The following is a 20,587-nucleotide window of genomic DNA, read 5'->3' as shown; positions in this document are numbered from 1 at the left end:
GCAGGGCATTAAACCAAGTGTACAGCCCTCCGTCCTGCTGTCACTTTAGAGGTGAGGAAACAGGCTCAGAGAGGTTAAGTGGCATGCTCAAGGTCACAAAGCTAGCACACACTGGGGCTGCGATTCAGACTGTCTGGCTCCACAGCCCTGAGCGCCCGGGCTGGGCCCCCCGGTTTCATCTGCAAATATTAACAGCCCGGAACAAAGTGGTGGGCTCACCTGGGAGGGATCCAAGGGCTGCTAAGCCCACAGCCTCCAGGAGCTCAGAACTCTGGGGAGACAAGCCGGGTAGAGGAGCCCTCATGTTCCTTTGCTTTACTGAGTCACCTTAAATCTAGCTCTACCCTTTCCCCTCTTCACCAGGGCAAGAAATTCAATCTCAGCCATGCTGAGAGAGCCTGACCCCTCCCGGGGGCTTCCGTGGGGTCTGAGAAACCAAAGGGAGGGGCAGGGCCTGGTACCTCATCCTGGGGCCACCTTGGTCACCCCTACTCCTTTTCCGCTCAGTGCTCTCCCAACCGCTGATTTGTCCTCAGTGCTCAGAGTCTGGCCCTACAAGCAGCCTGCTACTGAGGGAAGATGGCCTTCTATAGGCCAGAAGAAAATTGGGGGGTGGGGGGGGCGGGGAACAGGATGCTGCTGTCTTTCTTAAGTGGAAGGGGGATGCAGGGAAAGGAGCTGCTGGGTTTTGGTTTAGGTTTTGGTGTTTTTTTAGAGGGAGAGAGGGAGTTCTGCTGTGACTGTTAACAGGCGGGATGGACAAGAGCACCTACTAGGAGTCAGACCCCCAGAGTTCAGAACTCTGCTCCAAGATTTGCACTTAATAATAATAGTAATCACTTAGTAATAAGTGGTTATGCTCCCTGACCTTGAGTAAATTACTTAACCTCTCTATGACTCTGTGCCTCCGTTTCCTTACTTGTCAGACGGGAACAAGAATTCCTTCCTTATGAGGTTTGCTCGGCGGCTCCTCCCGGGTCAGTGTCCGTTTGGCCCAGGGCCTACCCCCTTCAGAGACTAACCCTGAGCAGTCAGCCCATCATACCCCTCATTCCTGGTCTTGCCCGGCAGTGCCGAGTCCAGCCGCCATCAGTCTTCTGGCATGTGCACCTACACTTGGGAGGTCTCCATCGTTCTTGGCCACTGTCCCACCTGTCACCCCTTCCCTACCTGCGCCCTCCTCTTCTTCTAAACTGACTCTCCCTGTGGACTTGACTTTCCTCAGGACTCCCAAGGGGTCCTGCTTGACCGCCACCAAGAAGAGATTGGTAGTTTTGTTCCCTGTAGCTATTTCTGGACCGTTTTCCTCCAATGAGAGCCTTCCTTCTTGGAGGCTCAAGCCACTGGGCTGCTGTGCCTCCTTGTTGCCTGGGGCTGTGCTCCACCCCATTCTCACCAGGCTTCAGGCCTGGCTCACAGTCTTCTCATCCAGATCTTGCTTAACCCCGCGTGACTCTATTATTCAGGAGGATGGCCTTGACCTCTCACCCATGGTCACATTTTTGGGCTTGTCATCACCCCAAATTCCTCCCCATTCAAGGCAGGCTTCCTGTTCTCTGATCTTAATCTCATTCCTTGGCATCCACCATACCCTCTGGCTTGCCAACCTCTCTGCCATGATCAATGTCATCAATCGCCTTCTCTCAACCAAAGCCTGTCCCTTGATATTTGTCATAATCTGCCTCATCCATCTTGAAAGTCTTTCCATCTTTCCCTTCATATCAAACACCCATACTACCTCCCTTTGTCTCCTTTCTTTTTTTAAATGTTTATATTTTGAGAGAGAGAGAGAGCACTAGCTGAGAAAGAGCCGGTGGGGGGGGGGGGGTGCGGGTACAGAGGATCCAGGCTCTGTGGTGACAGCAGCAAGCCAATGTGGGGCTTGAACTCAGGAACCCTGAGACCATGACCTGAGCCAAAGTCGGAAGCCCCACTGACTGAGCCACCCAGGTGCCCCCCATGTCCCTTCTTTCCCATCCTCCTAACCCACTTCATCGGCTTCTGCTGTCAGCCCTGCCTCACTGGAACACTGTATGCTAAGCCCACCCAATGGCCGCCATGATGCTGAAACCAGTAGGCTTTTTTCAGTCCCATCTTGGTTGGCTTTTCCAGAGTCCGACCATGAAGGTCCTCCCTCCTTGCAACTCTCCGTCCCTTTGTCTTTGGGACACCACCTCTCCTGGGGTTCCCTTGACCTTCTAGTGCTTCTCTTTCACAGGGGCACTCCTGAGTTCCCTGAGCCCAGGCCTGAGCCTGCTTCTCTCTTGCTGCTCCCCAGATGATTCCCTTCCATGCCTGCACTGTCTCCACAATGAACACCCCGATCCCTCCCACCAACCTCTCCTCTGCGTCCCAGAGCCGTGCTGTCTCCACACACACGTCCCAAGGGCACCTCAAGCGAACATGTCCAAAAATGACGTCATGAACCCCCACGTGAGCCTCTCAGTGCCCCCTCCTCAGCAAATAGCCTCGCCCAGCATAATCCCCCCTCTGCAAACCACTCTTGATGCCTCCCCCTCCCTCACTGCCAATTTTTAGGATGTTTCCTCCTCTACAGGCCTCAAGACCCTTCTCACTACCTCTGCGTCCACCTGCTGCAGACCTCCGCCATCTCCCCTGGGTCCTGCTACGGCCTCCCAACCAATCCTCCTTCCGCTCCTGCCCCTTTCCAGTCCATTCTCCACTAGGAAGCCAGAGGGACCTTTCCAAAGCGCAGGATCACTCCCCTGACCAAAGCCCTTCAACATCTTTCTTCTTTCATCAGCAACCAGAATTGCTTACGCAGACTTCCGGAGTCCCTCCAAGACCTGGATGCTTGCCCGGCAGCCATGCCGGCCTTCCGTAGTTCCTCACCTCTGACTCACCACTATGCCACAGGGCCTTTGCACATGTTCCTCCTGCTTCCCCAGCACTCCTCCCACGCCCTCTCCACACCCCACCTTGTTCCTCCACGGCTGCTACACAGATGTGATTTCCTCAGGGAAGCCTCTCCCACCAGGCCAGGCTCCTTGTTAGTCACGGCCCTTCTTACAGTGGGTGGTTGTACATTCGTGTGTATGGCTGTCAGATTAGCTTCCGTCTCCTTCAACAGACTGTGAGCAACACAAGGGCAGGAGCCTGGTCTCTCTCCACCCACCCTCGTACCTAAGCAGGGTGCCTGGCAGGCAGCAGGCACTCAATAAATATTGGCAAAATGTAGCGAATGAGACAAGTGTAAAAGTACATGATGGGACACAAAGTTGGCTCGTCGTCGTTATTCAGGGAAGGCTTCTTGGAGTGGGTGGGATTTGGGCAGGCCCTCGAGAGGGAGGGGCAGAGCCAAAGCTCACTGGCCAGGCGGGCCTGGACAAGCCATGCCTTCTGCTGGCGCCTCATTTCTCATTTGTAAAAGGAGCGAAGTTTGACAAAATGACCCGAGGCCCTGGCATCCTCATAACCGCCCATGTTCTCCTCAGGGGGGTTATTCTCCCGCCGGCCGCTGGCTTAGGCCTCACTGAGTCGGCCCAGTTTTGCTCACAGACTCCGGTCCTCCCAAGCCCGGGCGGTCCGGTCTGCAATCCCAAGTTCGGCCACCGGGCGGCGCGCGGAGACCGGCCACGCGGCCGGGAGTCCCGGCGAAGACCCGCCTGCGGCTCGGGTGGGTGCCGGGGCCCGCCCCCTCGCAGCCTGCCGCCCTTCCTCCCGGTGCGCAGCGTCCCGGCCTCGGCCGCCAGCAGCCATGCTGGGCGCTCGGACCTGGCTGGGCCGCGGCCTCCTGCTGCCCTGCGCCCGGGCGGGCCTCGCCGCGAGCCCCAGGTACGGGCGGGTGAACTGGCCGCTGCGGCGAGCGCTGCGCCCGAGGGGCCCCGGGCCGGCTGTCACCGCGCTGGTTCCCTAGTACCAGCCCCGCCACCCCTACTGCCTCCTCCGGAACTCCGCCGCACCAAGTCTGCGCTCACGACCTGGTCCGGGCAGTAACGACCTCCTTCCCTCTACTCCTTTCAGTCCCTTCCAGCTGCAGGGCTAGCTCCCTTGGGTCTCTTCAGACACCACCTCCAGGAAGCCTTCCTTGAACCCCAATGCTGGGCCGAGGATCCTTATCCGGCAGCACCCTGGGCTGATCACAGTCCTCGTGGCTTCAGGAGCCTGTCATTTAGGTCTGCCCCCACCCCCCACCCCCAGCCCCCCCGCGCCAGGACACCAGGCTCCCAAGCTAAGCCCTGTGAGATCTGAGCCAGTTAATGACTTCCTAGGGGTCCTGGGGGTCTGGCCTCATGGAAGTGCCCAGGGCATGGATGTTGAGTGAGACGGTCCTCTGTGTCAATTTTCCCCTCGTTGTCCCTCACTCGGTCTGGTCCCAGATCCGATTATTGCCCTGTCCAGCCACCAAGAGCTTGCAGCCTCCTGCCCAGACCACCAACCCAGGCCTGCCAGAGAGACCCCTCCAGCGCAGCCTCCCTGGGGAGGGGCCCTGTTAGGGGGAAAGAATGGAGGCCGAAGGACCCTTCTGTCCATTGTGACTCACCCTGACCTCACAGTCATCAGCCTTCCCACCGCCAGGTCCGAGAGGTTGGGGGAGACTAACCTGGCAGGGAGCCCCCAATGAGCCACCTTTCTTCACCCCCCCCAAAACACAAGGGGGAGCACAAAGGCCACGGTCTCCCCCGAGGTTCAGAAAGGTGGGTTGGGCTGGGAGCAGGGGGTTCCGGGGGGAGGTGCCAGAGGGCAGGGGGGAGTGGAGCGGAGCGGAGCCGAGCTCTGGGGAAAGCCTAGGCGGGAGTGGGCTGGAAAGCCCTCACTGCACCTGCCTGCCCGTGCCAGGGGTAGCTCTTCCCGGGACAAGGACCGAAGTGTGACGGTCAGCAGTTCAGGGCCCATGCCCGCTGGAGGGAAGGGAAGCCGGACCAACTGCTCCCCATCCACACCCCAGAAGGTCCCCAACCGCCTGATCAATGAGAAGTCACCGTACCTCCTGCAGCATGCCTACAACCCTGTGGACTGGTGAGTACCCCTGATGTCCTTGCCCTGGGGCAGCTGGGCCCTTGGCCCCTCCTACACCCCCTCCCCCACACCCGGGGGCCAGTGAGTGATGCCCAGCCCTGCCCGCCCTAGGTACCCCTGGGGACAGGAAGCCTTCGACAAGGCCAGGAAAGAAAACAAGCCAATTTTCCTTTCAGGTAACACAGCCACCTTCCCTGGGATGGGAGGAAGGGAGCGGTAGTGGATGGGGGCAGGGGCAGAAGGGTCCTCTGGGCCTGCGGCCGCCCAGGAAATCTCTAGCCGGTCACTGGATGCCCCCCTCCCCCCGCCCCCCGCCCGGCCCACCATGTTCCCGTTCCAGTGGGGTACTCCACCTGCCACTGGTGCCACATGATGGAGGAGGAGTCCTTCCAGAATGAGGAGATTGGCCGCCTGCTCAGTGAGGACTTTGTCAGCGTGAAAGTGGACCGGGAGGAGCGGCCAGATGTGGACAAGGTGTATATGACCTTCGTACAAGTGAGTAGTGTGTCCACGTATCGGGCGGTGGTGGGGGGGGGGGGGGGTTGGTCCCCGCACGGGGGGGGGGTTGCCGCTCCCCTCACCCCCGCCCTCTCTCTGCTAGGCCACCAGCAGTGGTGGGGGCTGGCCCATGAACGTGTGGTTGACTCCCAACCTCCAGCCCTTTGTGGGGGGCACCTACTTTCCCCCTGAGGATGGCTTGACCCGAGTTGGCTTCCGCACGGTGTTGCTGAGGATACGGGAGCAGGTGGGTATATGCCCCCTGGGGAGGGAAGAGGGGTGAGGACTGGGGGGGGTCAAGGGCAAGGAAACAAGAGCCCCCCCTCCCCCTACCGCATGCTGACCTCCAGGTCTGCCCCTGCCTCCCACAGTGGAAACAGAACAAGAACACCCTGCTAGAGAACAGCCAACGTGTCACCGCAGCCCTACTGGCCCGCTCAGAGATCAGCATGGGTGACCGCCAGCTGCCGCCCTCTGGTGCCACCATGAACAGCCGCTGCTTCCAGCAGCTGGACGAGGGCTATGACGAGGAGTACGGGGGCTTCGCCGAGGCCCCCAAGTTCCCCACACCGGGTCAGTGTCCCCTTCATGCCTGCCCCATTCCCATCCCAGCTTTCTGATCCCTGTCCTGGTCAACAGCTTCTGACCTCTGGCTTGGTCACTAGCCTCCTGCTCTCCTGACTGGCCAGTGACCTCCTTACCCCAGCCTGGCACTAGCTACCTAGCGTAGACCTAACTTCTGGTCTCCGCAGCAACGCCGGGACACTGGCCTGGGTAATGATCTTCGGTCGTCTGTGCTGACCGCTGACTCCCTAACCTGCAGTCTGTCCAGGGAGACGGCCTGTTGAGTGCACTCCCAACCCCAGCCTGGCCCGATCTCTGATCGCCCAGATCTCTGCCCTCTGCGTCCCCCATTCTCTCACCCAAGTGCACTTGGTGCCCACAGTGATCCTGAGCTTCCTGTTCTCCTACTGGCTCAGCCATCGACTCACCCAGGATGGCTCTCGGGCCCAGCAGATGGCCTTGCACACCCTGAAGATGATGGCTAACGGGGGCATCCGAGACCACGTGGGACAGGTGAGGGGGATTAGGCATTCCCGGGAGGGGGCAGCGGGGCGGAGGCAGAGGCTGGGCTTGGCCACCAGCCCCGTGTCCTGCCCGGCACAGGGCTTCCACCGCTACTCCACGGACCGCCAGTGGCACATCCCCCACTTTGAGAAGATGCTGTACGACCAGGCGCAGCTCGCGGTGGCCTATTCACAGGCCTTCCAGGTGACCCCTGAACCCAGCCCAGAGCAAAGACACCTAGCCTGTCCACCTACTTCCGGCTGCCCCTCTTCGTCAAGGGCTTTCTCCGGGACTTGTGGCTCCGCCTCAACTTCATTCTTAATTCCCTCCCCTGTGCCCAGGCTCCCTCCCGGGCCCTCCTGGGAGATGTTGGCTGTCCCCTCTGTACCCAGGCAGGCGGTGGCCTGGTTCTCTGTTTACAGTCTCCTTCCTCCCCACTCAGATCTCTGGTGACGAGTTCTACTCCGATGTTGCCAGAGGCATCCTGCAGTACGTGGCTCGGAACCTGAGTCATCGGGTGTGTGTCCACTGAGGCAGGCGGGCCTGGCTGCGGGAGGGCTTGGGGGCCCCCCGTTGCCCTGAAGGCCGGGGCCAGCCAAATCTCCTCTCCCCACAGTCTGGAGGCTTCTGCAGCGCAGAGGACGCAGACTCGCCCCCAGAGCGGGGCATGCAGCCCAAAGAGGGTGCCTTCTACGTGTGGACGGTCAAAGAGGTCCAGCAGCTACTTTCTGAGCCTGTGCCGGGTGCCACGGAGCCCCTGACCTCGGGCCAGCTCCTCATGAAGCATTACGGGCTCACGGAGGCGGGCAACATCAGTCCCAGTCAGGTGAGGACGCTTGAGGATGGGGAAGGGGTCCTGAAGCCAGGCGGTGAGGGGGACTCCCTCTCACAGGGGCCGTTTTCCTCAGGACCCCAAGGGGGAGCTGCACGGCCGGAATGTGCTGACTGTCCGCTATTCTCTGGAACTGACCGCTGCCCGCTTCGGCCTGGACGTGGAGGCCGTGCGGACCTTGCTCAATACGGGGCTGGAGAAGCTCTTCCAGGCCCGGAAACATCGGCCGAGGCCGCACCTGGACAGCAAGATGCTGGCTTCCTGGAACGGTGGGGCGGCCGTGCCTGACGCCGGGTCCCATTTACAGATTTACCCTCTATGAAGGCCCCTTCTGTGTGCCAGGCACCTGCTAGAAATCAGGTCTCCCTGTATCCTGTTTCTGATCCTCAGTTTACAAACGAGTGAACTGAGGCTTGGAGAGCTTAAGTGACCCACCTGACGTCACACACAGGGGCCAGGAGCTCTTACCCATTCACCCCATTGCTCCAGAGAGGCCAGGGCTCGGGGGGTCAGGGTGGGCATACCTGGAAGGCGCCCCCCCCCCCCCCCCCCCGCTCCGGCCAGCTTCTCACGGCCACCAGTGTCTCCTCCCTCCAGGACTGATGGTGTCTGGGTTCGCTGTGACTGGGGCTGTCCTGGGCCTGGAGAGGCTGATCAACTATGCCACCAATGGTGCCAAGTTCCTGAAGCGGCATATGTTTGACATGGCCAGCGGCCGCCTCATGCGGACATGCTATGCAGGCTCCGGGGGAACCGTGGAGCACAGGTCGGGGGCTGGGCAGCCTGGGAAGGCTTGTCTCCCTGGGCATTCCAGGCCTGTCTCTGCCCCTCTCCCCTACCTCCTGTTAGGCCCCAACCCCGACTCTGCTATCTGCTCGCCGTGAGCTCTGAGCTTCCCCGGGCCCAGTTACTCATCCAGAAAATGGGCTAATGGTACCCAACAAAGAGGTAGATTCTGAGGGTTAAGCGAAAGGATGCGTGCAAAGGGCCTCCTCTGGGAAAGCCCCTCTCTCCCTGGGCCTGCCTGTAGCCTCTTCCCTAATGTCTGTCCCCCCCCCCCCCCCCAGCAACCCGCCCTGCTGGGGCTTCCTGGAGGACTATGCCTTCGTAGTGCGGGGCCTACTGGACCTGTACGAGGCCTCGCAGGAGAGCTCGTGGCTCGAGTGGGCTCTGAGGCTGCAGGATGCCCAGGACAGGCTCTTCTGGGACTCCCGAGGTGGCGGCTACTTCTGCAGCGAGGCCGAGCTGGGGGCTGGTCTGCCCCTGCGTCTGAAGGACGGTCAGTGGTGGGCTTGGAGCTGGCCTGGACCCGGTAAGGGCTTGGCTCTCCCTGTGGGAGGCATCAGCGCAGTGTGGTCGTAAGGAGCCTGCGTGGGTTCCACCGCTAACTGACTTTGGGTTGGTCTCGTTAAATTCCAGAGCGTCGGTTTCTCGATATGTGAAACAGCCAATATTGGTACTCGCGGGGTGGCGAGAGAGATGAATTTGGCCATTATGCGAACACGCTTGGCAGCAATGACTGCCGCGCTTGGGATTCATATATCACACGAGGCCCGCTCGGTCCCTACCCTCACGAAGTACAAGAGCGTGGCTCCGGGGAAACAACTAGTCAACAGTATTAACTAACACGAAAGTGCACGCGCAGATGGGTGGTTGCAACGAGAGTGCCATAAAGGAGTAGGTGCCTGGCGCCTTCCTCTTCAGGAGCGCTCTCTGTCACCGGACATGTCTGTTAATGGTGTGCTCTCTCCCCCCCCACCCCGACCCAAGTGTAAGTGTCCTGAGAGCAAGGCCTTGCCTTTTGTTGCTACATGCCCAGGTTCTAGTGCATGTCTGGCAGATTGTAGGTCCTCCGTCAATGTCAGCTGACGTCAACGTTAGTCCCCAAAGGGACCTGGGGAGAGAACAGCGGTGGAGCCTGACTCAGCTCCGGGGAGGTCAGACCAAACCTGGAACAGGTGTCGTTGAGCCAAGGGCTATGGGAGGCCAGGAGGGTCGAGGCGGAGGCGGGGTGTGCCCATGTGGGCAAAGCTGGGTCCCTGCAAGGTCTTAACAGGCGTGACGAGTAGTGGACGTCTCTGGAGGGCTTTAAGTGGGTCGTGATCGGCTCCGGTTAGGTCTAGGAACGTCATTCCGACTGAAAATGGAGGAGGGACCTTTAGAAGGGGGCAGGGGAAACAGGGTGACCAGGTAGGAAACCTGTCAGCAGCATTCAGTCCCGCAGGGGCTGGCAAAGGCTTCGGACGAGCTGGAAGTATGAGATGGGGAGAAATGGTAGGATTCAGGTCTACTCCGGCTGCAGGCCCGGTGGACTCGGGCGGGGGGGGTGGTGGTGGGGGGGAGGAATTAGAAGTGGGGAGTGAGAGAGAGGGAGGGAAAGGCAAGGGTGACGGCACTCTGGCTTGAACAGCTCGGGGGGTGGGGGTGGGGGCTGGGTTGGGTAGACTCTTCTGCATCCCGTCCCCGTCCCCCGCCACTGTGGCCACAGTATCGGGACCCAATGACCCTCCCTCACCGCCCCCACCCCCCGCTGCCCCCTGCAGACCAGGATGGCGCAGAGCCCAGTGCCAACTCCGTCTCGGCCCACAATCTGCTTCGGCTGCACGGCTTTACCGGCCACAAAGACTGGATGGACAAGTGTGTGAGCCTGTTGACCGCCTTCTCTGAGCGCCTGCGCCGTGTGCCCGTGGCCTTGCCCGAGATGGTCCGCGCCCTCTCAGCCCATCAGCAGACCCTCAAGCAGGTGTGTGGAGGGGGTAGCAAGGGCGTTTGCGTTGGGACCCTGAGTGGGGGGGGCATCTGGGGCTGCTGTGGGGGACAGGGGCATGGGGTGGGGCTCCCCGGAGCTCAGGTCTGTGAGCGTGTGGCCATCTATGAGTACGTGTGCAGGTGTCTCCAGGGGCATATCTATACGAGCTACTTTAGGCAGCGGAGGTATCTGAGCGAGTGTGCATCTGAGGAGCCAGGCCTCTGGCAAGGGAGCGCCTCTGTGCCTGCCTGTTACTGGGGCTCTCAGAGTAGGGAGGGCAAGAGGCAGGGGCTCTGAACACTGAGTGTTCACCAGTAAATGTTTGCCTGTCTGCACGTGTATGCCCCGGGTTCAGGTCTGCCGGCTTATATTTGCACGTTTGCCTGTATATCTCTGCCTCTGTGTGTGTGTGTATGTGTGTGTGTGTGTGTGTGTGTGTGTGCTCATGTGTGTACGTACGTGTTCCCACATGCCCAGCAGTGACTCCCTGAGGCAGCCTCCCAGCAGCGGGTCTGGAGGATGCTGAGCTGAGTTCCCATTCCTTCCTGGGGATGTAGTGTGGGGTAGAGGGAGGATGGGGAACCCGTGGTAGGTGTGGATCCAGCTCCCTGCACCTGACCCTGGAGTTGCCTTTCTGTTCCGGCCAGATCGTGATCTGTGGAGACCCCCAGGCCAAGGACACCAAGGCTCTGTTGCAGTGTGTCCACTCCATCTACATTCCTAACAAGGTTCGAGACTGTGAGCCCGGCCCCACCCTCCAGCTCCCTTGTCTGCCACCCCCATGCGGCTCTCCAATGATCCCCTCTTCTGTAGGCCTGGGAGAGGAAGCCCACCAGTGGGCCCTGCCAGTGTCCCAGCGCCCCCCTGGGTGACCGTCTACTCTGCTGCCATCACAGGTGCTGATCTTGGCCAACGGGGACCCCTCCAGCTTCCTGTCCCGTCAGCTGCCCTTTCTGAGTACCCTGCGACGGCTAGAAGACCGGGCCACGGCCTACGTGTGTGAGAATCAAGCCTGCTCAATGCCCATCACGGAGCCCTGTGAGTTACGAAAACTGCTACATCAGTGACTGCCTCGCCCTCCTCGGGCTGGGGCAGAAGGCAGAGCTTCCCAGCTGATCAGAGACTCAGGCCCGGCAGGGCCCTGCACACCCTGCGGCCATCCCTGGGCACCCTGTCACCGGATGCCCTTGGACATCCTCACTGGCCCACCATGGGCCCCCACTCACCCTGGAATAAACCTAACGGCATCCTGCAGTAATCTCAGGGCCTCAGCCTTGCTTGGGAGAGAGGGGCCTCGGGCTGACCCCTTTGCCTTCTCGAATTCCTTCTTCACCTCTAGAGGTCACCAGGCTGACGCCGCCCCGTCCATGGTCATTGCAGCTTGAATGAAACTGAGGGCAGGGGGCCTGTGATGATCGCCAGGGGTGGGGTTGGGGTGTGGACTTGTCCTGGAGGGGAAAGGCTAGTCCTTGCCCTCAGTGGGGTTAAGAAAGGGGCCTGCTCTCCTCTTCCCATTGTCTCCTGTTTTAAGCTGGGGCAGTGGTAGAGGATGCTTCACATGAGCATTTATTTTTCAAGGAAGGGTAACATTTGCATATTCTCTGGCACATCATGGGAGCTAAGAACCAGGGATGGTCATTTTGGGGGTGTCCACCCAGCCCCCAGCCTTAGCAGGATGGAGGCCTCCCTGCAGGAGGTCATACTGTCCCTGCCCCTGCTTTCACACAAACCAGTCTGGGGAGAGTTCTCCTTCATTTGGAACATCCGTTGGGTTGGAAGTCATTCTCCAAATCGGGTTCCTTCCTGCTGCAGGGAAAGCTGGTACTTTTCTGTGGCCTCCTCCTGTCCCTTCCGTGTTGGGAGATGATCACAAGTCCTGTCCTTGGCTTCCACATCTTCACAGACCCCAGAAACCCCATCTAGCTTCCGCCGCGGGGAAGGTACTGGGAAGCATGCTTTGGGAAGGGCAGGTGCAGCGGGATGAGGCTGACAGGCGGGGGTGGGGGGGTGGGGGGGTGGGAGGAGCTTCTCCCTCCCCACACCCTTCAGGGGTCTGCCGAGCCTGGGCACTGTCGCAGCCCCAGAGCCACCCAGTACAGACAGCCAGAAGAGGCTGTTGGAGGGGAGACTGGAGTGGGACCACTGTTTGTGAGGATGTCAGCAGTGGGGAGGAGTGGGAGACCGGACTGTCACTGCAAGGTCTGCACATGGTCACACACAGCCACACATGCTCAGTGGGACCAGGGTCAGCTTTGGCTGGGCAGCTTTTGGTGGTGCAAGCCACCTCGGCCCATCTGGAGGGGATTAGGGCTCTGGCCAACAAGGTCAGCTGGCCCTTTTCTGGCTAGAGCCTGCTCAGTGTTGGCCAGGAAGTCTGAGGACTGGGCCAGTGGAGCCGGGTCTGGGGTGGGGGGGCAGTGAGGAGGGAGGATGGAGTGTGGTGAAGCACAGGTGGCCTTTTTGGCAGCCCCAGCCCTGGCCCTGGAAAGTCTGGGCAGTTTGCAAAACCCTCTGCGTCCGTCTCATTGACCCATACGAATGAGGCAGTGAGGCAGGTACCTTTGGCCTTCGATGGTTAGATAGTCAAGGCCCAGGGAGGGTAACAGACGGACCTGTGCCCACTCATCACATCTGGTTCTTTCTGGGGCCTTCAGGGTACAGTAAAAACTGCTGAAGCTTCCTCTTCCTCCAGGAGGTGCAGGCACAGCTGTGAAAGGAGGTACATTTGGTGTTTCCTACCCCTCTAGCCAGCCTTCACTCTGCTCTGTGTGTCCTCAGTTCCCTTCCCCTGATACCAGGCATGTGCTTGAGAAAGGGATCCTGTAACAGGTTCAAAGGAAGGAGTTAGGGCCTTAAAGGGTTAGGGCTCCGGGAGAGCTAGCATTTTCTGACTAGGACAAAGCTGAACGTAAGTCTTGCTCAGATACGGGATTTTTAAAGTCTGCAGCCTTTGCTGGTCCCTCTTGCGTCCGCTCCTCGCCCAGCCAGCGGGGGCTGTTCTGGAGGAGCTGTGGGCCAGTGCCATTGGAGACAGGACCTCCCAGTTTGAGAAGTCACTGAAATAATGTCATCTCCCCAAGCCTCAGTTTTCTTACCCAAAAAATGGGACGACCTCCACCCAACTCCCAAGGCTGTGAGGTGACTACATGGAATGATGTGTCGTCGCTGAGCAGAGCATGTCAGAGATGGGATTATCTCAGTTCCTGAGGGAGCCAGCCAGGCTGTGAAGGAGGTGTAAGGGGGAGACGGTTGGAGGGGGCTGGTGGGGCTGGCAGAGCAGGTATGAAGGCTCTCCCTCAAACCCAGAGGACATCTTAGGCACACTTAGGCCTAACTTATTTGTTAGGAAACTGAGGCCCAAGGAAAGGAATTTCTTGTCCATCTCATTCTCCTCCCTGCCTAAGGTTATTCATCTAACAAAGATTTATTAAGTACCTACTATGTGCCAAACATGGGACCAGGCTCTGGTGAGCAAAATGGACATAAAGTCTTGTCCGAGGGAACATAGAGCCTAGAGGGGGTTTCATTACTACAAACATAAACCTATAATCCGAGTCTGGGTGAAGTCTTCGAGGTTCCAGATTCTTGTCTAGCTCTGTACTGTGTCCTCAGCACCTTGACACTTAGTAAGCACTGCAATACTTGCTGAAAAAGGCCATTCTGAGGAGGTGATGGTGGAGCTGAGACTTGGAAGGTAGGAGTTAAAGAGGGTTTCACCCTTTCTTTTTTGCCTTCTCTGTAGGTCTTGCCTCCCTTCTCCCCTTACCCACTCAGGCTAAGAGAGCATCTGAGGCGGGGTCCCCTGGTGCCCCCACCCAGGGATCAGGATGCTTTAGGGGGCAGGTCACCCCAGGTCCCAAGGCCAGGGAGGTAAATGTGTCTGCCCCACACCCTGCCACCTTCCTGGGTATGCTCTAGAATAGAGCTCAGCCCAGAGACAGGGGTGGCCTGGATGATGGATGGAGGTGTGGGACCTGCTGACCACCAGGAAACTTGACCATTGGGCCGGGCAAGCCTCTCTGGGCTCATTGTACCCTCTGCAAAGAGGGGATGATTAAAGTCCCTACATCCTGGTGCCAGCCCTGGGGCTTCTTGACGCTGTGGGGGAAGGGCAGGCCGACCAGGCAGACTGCGGACCTGCGGGAGGGATGAAGGTGTCAGACACGTGGAGTGAACCATAAATAGGCCCCTCTCCCAGAAGACCGCTGAGAGTTCAACCCTGGCGCGGCACACGCGGAATGAGAGCAGAGACTCCCGCCAGGAGGGAAAGGCACTTAAGGGATCTGCTCATTAGCATGCAATGCAAATGAGCTCGGCCTCATTTACACAACACGGTGCCCGGATTTGGCGAAAGGGCAACCCGAGAGGCTGCAACCTCTCGGCGCCTCCCCACTGCACTCGCTGCAGCCCGCCCTCGAGGGGGCTGAGACACCCACCCCGGGCGGCCGGAGGCACGCGGGGGCTGCTCGGGTGGCTCGGGAGTCGGGGGGGGGGGCGGGGACGGGAGATCATCCGGTCCACGCCTCTGCCTCTCCGCAGTGGCGTCAGCGCCCCGAAGTCTCGGGACCCAGCACTGACTGACCTTCTTGGTCCCGCCGCCGTGTCCACCTTCCCAGAGGTGGGGAAGTGCTTTCCGGACGTCTAATGCTCGACGCCCTCTCCGCCCCACCTCGCTCCAGCGCCCACTCCCGCGGCGCTCTGCACCCGGGCACCTACAGCCTTTTGGGGCGGCGCTGGCGGTGAGAGGGAGCAGGAGCTGACTGAGCCCGGGGACTCGCGAAGGTGGGGCGGGGCGAGGTTCCCGGGGCACACGAGCGTGTGCGCGAGTGGAGAGCTGCAGACACTCGAGGACCCGCTCCCCCGGTAGCAGAGGTGTGCGAGAGCAGCCACGAGAAGCTCCTGTCCTGCGGCTGCCTTCCCAGCCGTACTGGAACTCGAGAGGGAAAAACTGAGACACGGGGTGGGAGGTTGGTAAGACCTTGCAGGCCAAGAGCCAGCAAAGCCCAGCTCCGTGCTTCCACTCCCTCCTACACACCCGAGGCCACCGCAGGTCCCTTCGAGGGAGCTTCTCTCTGCTCCTCAGCTGATCTTGGGGACCTGGGCTCTGGGACTGGCTTGACCTGTTTGGGGCCACGTGTTCGAGCTCGAAGCCCCTGCGAGAGATCCACGGCCTCCAAAGGATCCCTAGGGGCAGAGAGGAGGAAGCTCAGGAGTGTTGACCTGAGGTCAGGGTCGGCGGCTTAGCGTTAGAAGGTCAGGGTCAACGTCGCAGAAGTGGACCTGGGAGAGGGGTCTACGAGGAGGTTGGTGGAAACCACGCCCAGACCTTGCTGGCCCCGGACTTTCCTAGGCTCCGCCTGTTTCTCCAAGACCGTCCCCCTCCAGCCTGAAGCCCCTACCCCCGGGACATCCTACTCCGCTCCTCCCCTTCTTCAGTCGCGCTCCCGGGCTCGACTCCAGGGTAGGCGATTAATCCGGTGGACACCCAGGGTTTCGCTCTGGGGACCCCGGTCACCACCCAGAGCCCCGGCCGCCAGCCTCTCTTCTGCCCAGGCCCGCCCAGAGCTGGGCCCCGCCCTCCGGCTGCGGTCCAATTCAGGGGTCTTGGACAAAGGGTGCCCCGGGGCCCGCAGCGCTATCCCGGGACCCGGCGCCGAATACTCTGATTCCCCGGGGCTCCCTCCAGGGGAGTCCCAGAGACCCCAGCGGCCAATAGGAAAATGGGTTCGGTCTGGGTAGCCGTCTAATTGGCTCTGGCCTTCGGGAGCGGACCCAGGGGCAAGGGGAGGGGAGAGGGGCGGTCCTGGGCTTCAGGGTGGGAACCGGATTCCAGCTGTGGTTCTCTCCCCCGGCGCCCCCGCCCGCACTGCCACGGCGGCCCGCCAATGGGCGCGGGGCTCGGGGCCGGCGGCGCGCAGCGATTGGCTGCGAGGCTGGCTGGGGAGAGGCGGGGCCGAGGCTTGAAGTTGGAGTGAGGGATCCAGCTGTGGTGTGCGCCGGGCTCCTCGCGGCCGCTTTCGCTCGCTCGCTCCGCGTCTCGGCCGGAGGAGGAGGCAGTGGCGCCGGCGACAGCTACGGCAGCGGCAGCCACCGCGGCGGCTGCGGCGGCGGCATCTCCGCCTCCACCCCCGCCCGGGACGGCCCCCCACCGTCTCCCCGCCCCTCCCGGACCGGGAGCCCGCCGCGGGGCGGAGGAAGGAGCCGCCCCCCACCCCCTTCAAACCCACCCCCAAAGAGATCCCTCTTCCCCTCCCCCCGCCGCCGCTGGCGCGGAGCCGGGACGATGCTGACCCCTTAGATCCTGCTCCAGCTGCGCCGCAGGAAGAGGGGGCGCCCCTCCCCCGTACCCCCTGTTCTCCGACCCCCTTCTCTCTCCCCCTCTCCCGGCCGCTTCGCCGAAGGTAGCGCCGAATCGGGCGACTGGAGCCTGGGCGCGAAGCGAAGAAGCCGGAACAAAGTGAGGGGGAGCCGGCCGGCTGGCCCGGGGGGCCCCAGGAGCCCTGGGGAAGCGGGACTCGCGCCGGGCGGGGCTTCCCTGCGACCCGGCGCCCCGCGGGCAGCATGCCCCTGCGGGCAGGGGGAGCTGGGCTGAACTGGCCCTCCCGGGGGCTCAGCCTGCGCCCTAGAGCCCCCCAGATGCGCCCCCGCCGGGGCCCCCCGGTTGCGTGAGGACACCTCCTCTGAGGGGCGCCGCTCGCCCCTCTCGAGACCGCCCGGGGCCCCGGCTGGCCAGAGGATGGACGAGGAGGAGGATGGAGCGGGCACCGAGGAGTCAGGACAGCCCCGGAGCTTCATGCGGCTCAACGACCTGTCGGGGGCCGGGGGCCGGCCGGGGCCGGGGTCGACGGAAAAGGACCCGGGCAGCGCGGACTCCGAGGCGGAGGGGCTGCCGTACCCGGCGCTGGCCCCGGTGGTTTTCTTCTACTTGAGCCAGGACAGCCGCCCGCGGAGCTGGTGTCTCCGCACGGTCTGTAACCCATATCCTCCAGGGCACGACGGCCGGGTTGGGGGGTCCGCAGGGGGGCGGGCCGAGCCGCCGGAGGGGACCGAAAGCCAGGTGAGTCGGAGAAGTGAGCCTGGAAGGTGGGCAGATGAGAGTGTGTGTGTGTGTGGGGGGGGCGCTGCTCAGGGAGGGAGGGGGCTTCAGAGTGGGAGCGGAGCCGCGAGCAGGTTTGGCTGATACCCCAGACGAGCCCCACCTCGGTACACACACCTCAGTCCTCCTTGGGGGGTTGGGATCCAGGCCAGGAAAAGAGAGGAGACGTGCCCCGCCGGTTTGTAGCTGGATGCTCTCCAGATGTGGGCAGGGGAGGGTCGTCATCCTCCAGATGTGGGAAGCTTCGGGAGCCTGGGAGCTCTACTCCGCCCGCCGCCCGTTAGCGAGCTGGGTTTGGTTTCCGACTTTGGGGGGTGGGGTGGGGAGGAAGCTGCGGGGACGGGGGAGGGGGACTGCAATCTCCTGGGTTTCCCTCCTGCCCGCCCCCCCCCCCCTCCACCGGCTTCAAAGTTTGAGATGGATTCTAGGGTCTGATCCCCACCCCCAACCTGGTCCTTGAGGCTGAGGTTTTTACTGACCCAGAGGGAGATGTTGGGGGTGGGGGGGCGGGGACCGGGTCCTAACTCCCCCACCCCCACCCGCGGGTTGGAGGCACAACAAGGAGATTCCGGCGGCGGCTGATGTCAGGGGCGCAGAATGAGAACAAGATGTGGTGAAGGGGAAGCTGTCTGCCCCCAGAGCCGGAGTAGAGACCCTTTCAGCTGGAGCCCAGTGCCCGGAGTGCCTCCTTTCTCCCCAATTCTTTATTCAGTGCGGGGTGCTTAAGGGTGGGTTGGGGAGTTTTGTGCTAGATTTTTTCTTATAGAGGGAAAGACTGTGGCCAGTGCTTTGGCAAGCGGGGGATGGGATTGATCGGGTCCAAGTTACCCTTTCACAAACACAGAGTGCTCCCGCCTGAGGGCAGAGCAGGTATGGGAGACCGCAGCCCTCCAAGAAAGTATTGGGGGAACCGCGAGCCTGTGAGCCGGTCGGCTAAGGAAGACTCGGGTCCAGCACCCCGGAGGGTCTGCTCCTTGGCTGGGTGTGTGGAATGCAATCCCCACATTTCAGGGAGATAGATTTAGCACTGCCCCCTGTTCTCTGCCTGGTCTGGGGTGGCATGGGAGACCCCAACCCCCCTGCCCCCCTGGCCTCTTCCCCTCAGTTCCTAGCACAAAGCGCTGCTTGACTACTGCCGGGTTCCAGGCTCCGGGTGGGTCCCGTCACTGCCGGAAGGAAAGGGGAGGGGGAGTGTGCTGCCATCCCAGGTCTTGACAGCTTCTCCTGACTCCTTCCTCCCGGCTCAGAGGCTCTTTTGCACCAGGGTGGGGGACCTCAGGTTTCCCTTGCAAACCCTGAGAGCCCAACCGGGACTCTGCTTTGGGGAAGGTGTGTGGTGGGGCGGGGGGGAGCCTGGTGTTGCCTCACTCTGCAGTTCGGCTGCCTCTAGTGCGCAAAGCAGGGATGTGAGCTTGGGTCCCCCCCCCCCAACCCCCATCCTCTACACCCCGTGGGTCTTTAGGAAGCCCCCCTCGTGACACCCTCTCTCCATCGCTTGCCCCTTCTTTTTTCTCTGAGCTGCTGAAAGAGAGAGGTAGGAGGTCTCAGAGAGCTCTGACTCCTCCCCTACCCCCGAGGCCCCTTTCTCCATGGCAGAGAGGGACCTGGGGAACAAATGTCTCTGAGAGGATGAGCTCAGCACATCCTTCCTCTCGACCCCTCACCACCTGCCCTCTCCAGGAATGGGGAGTGAAAGCACCATTCCCTTCTCCTGGAGGTCCAGGGGAGATAGTGAGACCTTGTCTCCCCTCTTCCTCTAAAACAGCCAGGCCTCTGGGCCAGCATCTCCCCACCTGCCCTACCTCTAGGTGCTAGTGGATGGTCTGGGTGCAGATTCCTTCCTTGAGGGGCTCCGGGAGGGAGCAAGTGGAGAGGGCTGGAAGGAGGGAAGAGAGGTGGGACCCCAGGGCTCGTCTTGGGGATGGAAAAGCAGGCCTACGCCTGGGGTGGTGGGAGTCTGGGGGGTGGGGCATTGGCATCACTGGGTCTAGACAAGTCGCTAAGCCTGGGTTGGCTGAGGATGGGCTGAGAGAACAGTGTCTTGGCAAGGGAACTGCCTAAGCCGTGCCCCACCAATCCCATCACACCTGAGTGTCAGGGGAAACCTGTCTTTTCATGGCCGGGGGGGGGGGGGGGGGGGGGCGGGGGCGGTGGGCTCTGAGCTGACTCCTGGACCTCCGGCTTTCCCTTCTCTCTTTTTGGTGTCAGTGCACCTCCGCCTGACTCCACAAGGTCCTCTGCACCTCTGAGTCTGAGGGACATAGGGGCACCTCCCCCACTATCTGAAGCCAGTTCCACTTTTGTTGGCATTTTTCTCAGCCCCTCCTTTTTGAGCCTCTTAGGACACCAGGTTTCCTAGAGAGGAGATTTAGACCCAGGTAGGAAGGTGTGTGTGTGTGTGTGTGTGTGTGTGTGTGTGTGTGTGTGTTGGGGGGAGGGGAGGGGAGGGCAGCAAAAGGAAGAGAGGCTCAGAAGTGCACGTGCTGGGAAGACCAGGGGTACTCACATCAGAAGGGCCCCCTCCTCCCCGGTTATAGGAGAGCGTGTTGGACTTTCCAGTGTGTGTTTCTTGAAGTGTGAGGGAGTGTGGCGCCCCTCCCGGAAAGGAGATCCTGAGCATTCCCTCTCCGGCTGTTGTGTCACATCTGGAAGTTTGTGTAGGAGTTTCTCCAAGCTCAGAGCCCAGCACAGCTTTTTCTCATTTGGAAATCACAGGCTGGCATTTGGGATGCCGAGAGGGGGAGTGGGAGGGGGGCCAGAGGGGGAGAAGGGAGCCTGCCAGGAGTAGGGGAAGGAGAAGGGGGAGGCCCGAAAGGCAGGAGCCCTAATGGCTTCCAGAAGTGAGTGCGAGTGTGTGACTGCATCACTGTGTGTGTGTCTGAGTGTGTGTGTCTGGAGGGGAGGGGGCACCGGGAATTTCTGGAGTTTTCCTTGCCACTGTCCCAGTGCCCCAAGTTTGCCTGTGTCTCTTACCTTAGGGAGAAGTCTCCATTTTGGTCCTCAGAGGAAATGGGAGGGGGGTGTTCTTCCTGTCTCCTCACCAATTCCCTCGTCTCATTTTAAAACTCCAGACTCTCCAGAGGGGTTCTGGGTAGGAAGGTTGAGGCTGGGGAATGGGATAGGACTGGGGAGGGCAGAGCATCCCCTAGCACTCCTTCTGCCCCAGGCCCACCTTCCTTCTGGGTCACACACCCATTCTACTCCACAGAACTGTTGGGGGACTCCCCATCACCCATGGTGCCAGCTGGAGCCATTCCTGGGATTACCCCCACCACTCAACCCCCCCTCACCCCTCGCCTGCTCCCGCCCCAGCCCTCACCCCACCCTGCCTGCCTCAGCCAGGGTGGCGACAGACACAACTACT

At 61.2% G+C, this 20,587-nt stretch overlaps 2 protein-coding genes and 1 long non-coding RNA gene across 29 annotated transcripts in view; 2 read left to right on the top strand and 1 right to left on the bottom strand.

Moving 5' to 3' along the window:
• Positions 1 to 3,673: 3,673 nt before the first annotated feature.
• On the top strand, positions 3,674 to 11,385 carry SPATA20 (spermatogenesis associated 20). Of its 5 annotated transcripts, none has more exons than XM_078437312.2 (16): positions 3,674 to 3,795; positions 4,801 to 4,980; positions 5,092 to 5,156; positions 5,321 to 5,475; positions 5,582 to 5,725; positions 5,850 to 6,051; positions 6,425 to 6,555; positions 6,646 to 6,750; positions 6,989 to 7,063; positions 7,163 to 7,372; positions 7,455 to 7,647; positions 7,976 to 8,144; positions 8,446 to 8,690; positions 9,922 to 10,121; positions 10,775 to 10,855; positions 11,024 to 11,385. In XM_078437312.2, the coding sequence occupies exons 1-16, from the start codon at positions 3,719 to 3,721 to the stop codon at positions 11,192 to 11,194; spliced, it is 2,403 nt and encodes an 800-aa protein (XP_078293438.2). In that variant the 5' UTR covers positions 3,674 to 3,718; the 3' UTR covers positions 11,195 to 11,385. The 5 variants fall into 5 exon arrangements, with proteins under 5 accessions (XP_078293438.2, XP_060502364.3, XP_078293439.2 ...); XM_060646381.3 differs by having other exon boundaries at positions 3,676 to 3,795; positions 8,446 to 8,657; XM_078437313.2 differs by lacking the exon at positions 3,674 to 3,795 and adding an exon at positions 4,034 to 4,136.
• A 292-nt stretch (positions 11,386 to 11,677) lies between these two features.
• Positions 11,678 to 15,894, bottom strand: LOC132687842 (uncharacterized). 2 transcript variants are annotated; one of them, XR_013552008.2, is made up of 3 exons: positions 15,163 to 15,894; positions 14,710 to 15,075; positions 11,678 to 12,834 (listed from the first exon to the last, which is right to left on the bottom strand). It is a non-coding gene; the product is annotated as an uncharacterized LOC132687842 (long non-coding RNA). The 2 variants fall into 2 exon arrangements; XR_013552007.2 differs by having other exon boundaries at positions 14,710 to 15,883.
• Positions 15,895 to 16,521: 627 nt separating this feature from the next.
• CACNA1G (calcium voltage-gated channel subunit alpha1 G) overlaps positions 16,522 to 20,587 on the top strand; it is a 62,803-nt gene continuing 58,737 nt past the window's right edge. For 4 of the 22 annotated variants that reach the window (XM_060646363.3, XM_060646361.3, XM_081791251.1 and 1 more), the window contains exon 1: positions 16,526 to 17,105. In XM_060646363.3, the coding sequence (XP_060502346.2) occupies positions 16,864 to 17,105 (242 nt within the window). In that variant the 5' untranslated portion in view covers positions 16,526 to 16,863. Of the gene's footprint in view, positions 17,106 to 20,587 lie in introns of all 22 variants that reach the window. The other 18 variants (XM_060646372.3, XM_060646373.3, XM_060646369.3 and 15 more) reach the window with 13 other exon arrangements.

This window comes from Panthera onca, chromosome E1 (genome assembly GCF_046562875.1).
Source record: "Panthera onca isolate mPanOnc1 chromosome E1, mPanOnc1 haplotype 2, whole genome shotgun sequence".
NCBI classification, from domain to species: Eukaryota; Metazoa; Chordata; class Mammalia; order Carnivora; family Felidae; genus Panthera; species Panthera onca.
Note: the sequence above shows the minus strand (reverse complement) of the source record. Positions and strands in the feature narration are given on the sequence as shown.

Coding starts and splice junctions, on each gene's coding strand:
- SPATA20 (XM_078437312.2), top strand. CDS start 3,719: ATGCTGGGCGCTCGGACCTGGCTGGGCCGCGGCCTCCTGCTGCCCTGC. Junction 5,726..5,849: donor TGCTGAGGATACGGGAGCAG/GTGGGTATATGC, acceptor TGCCTCCCACAG/TGGAAACAGAACAAGAACAC. Junction 7,648..7,975: donor GATGCTGGCTTCCTGGAACG/GTGGGGCGGCCG, acceptor TCCTCCCTCCAG/GACTGATGGTGTCTGGGTTC.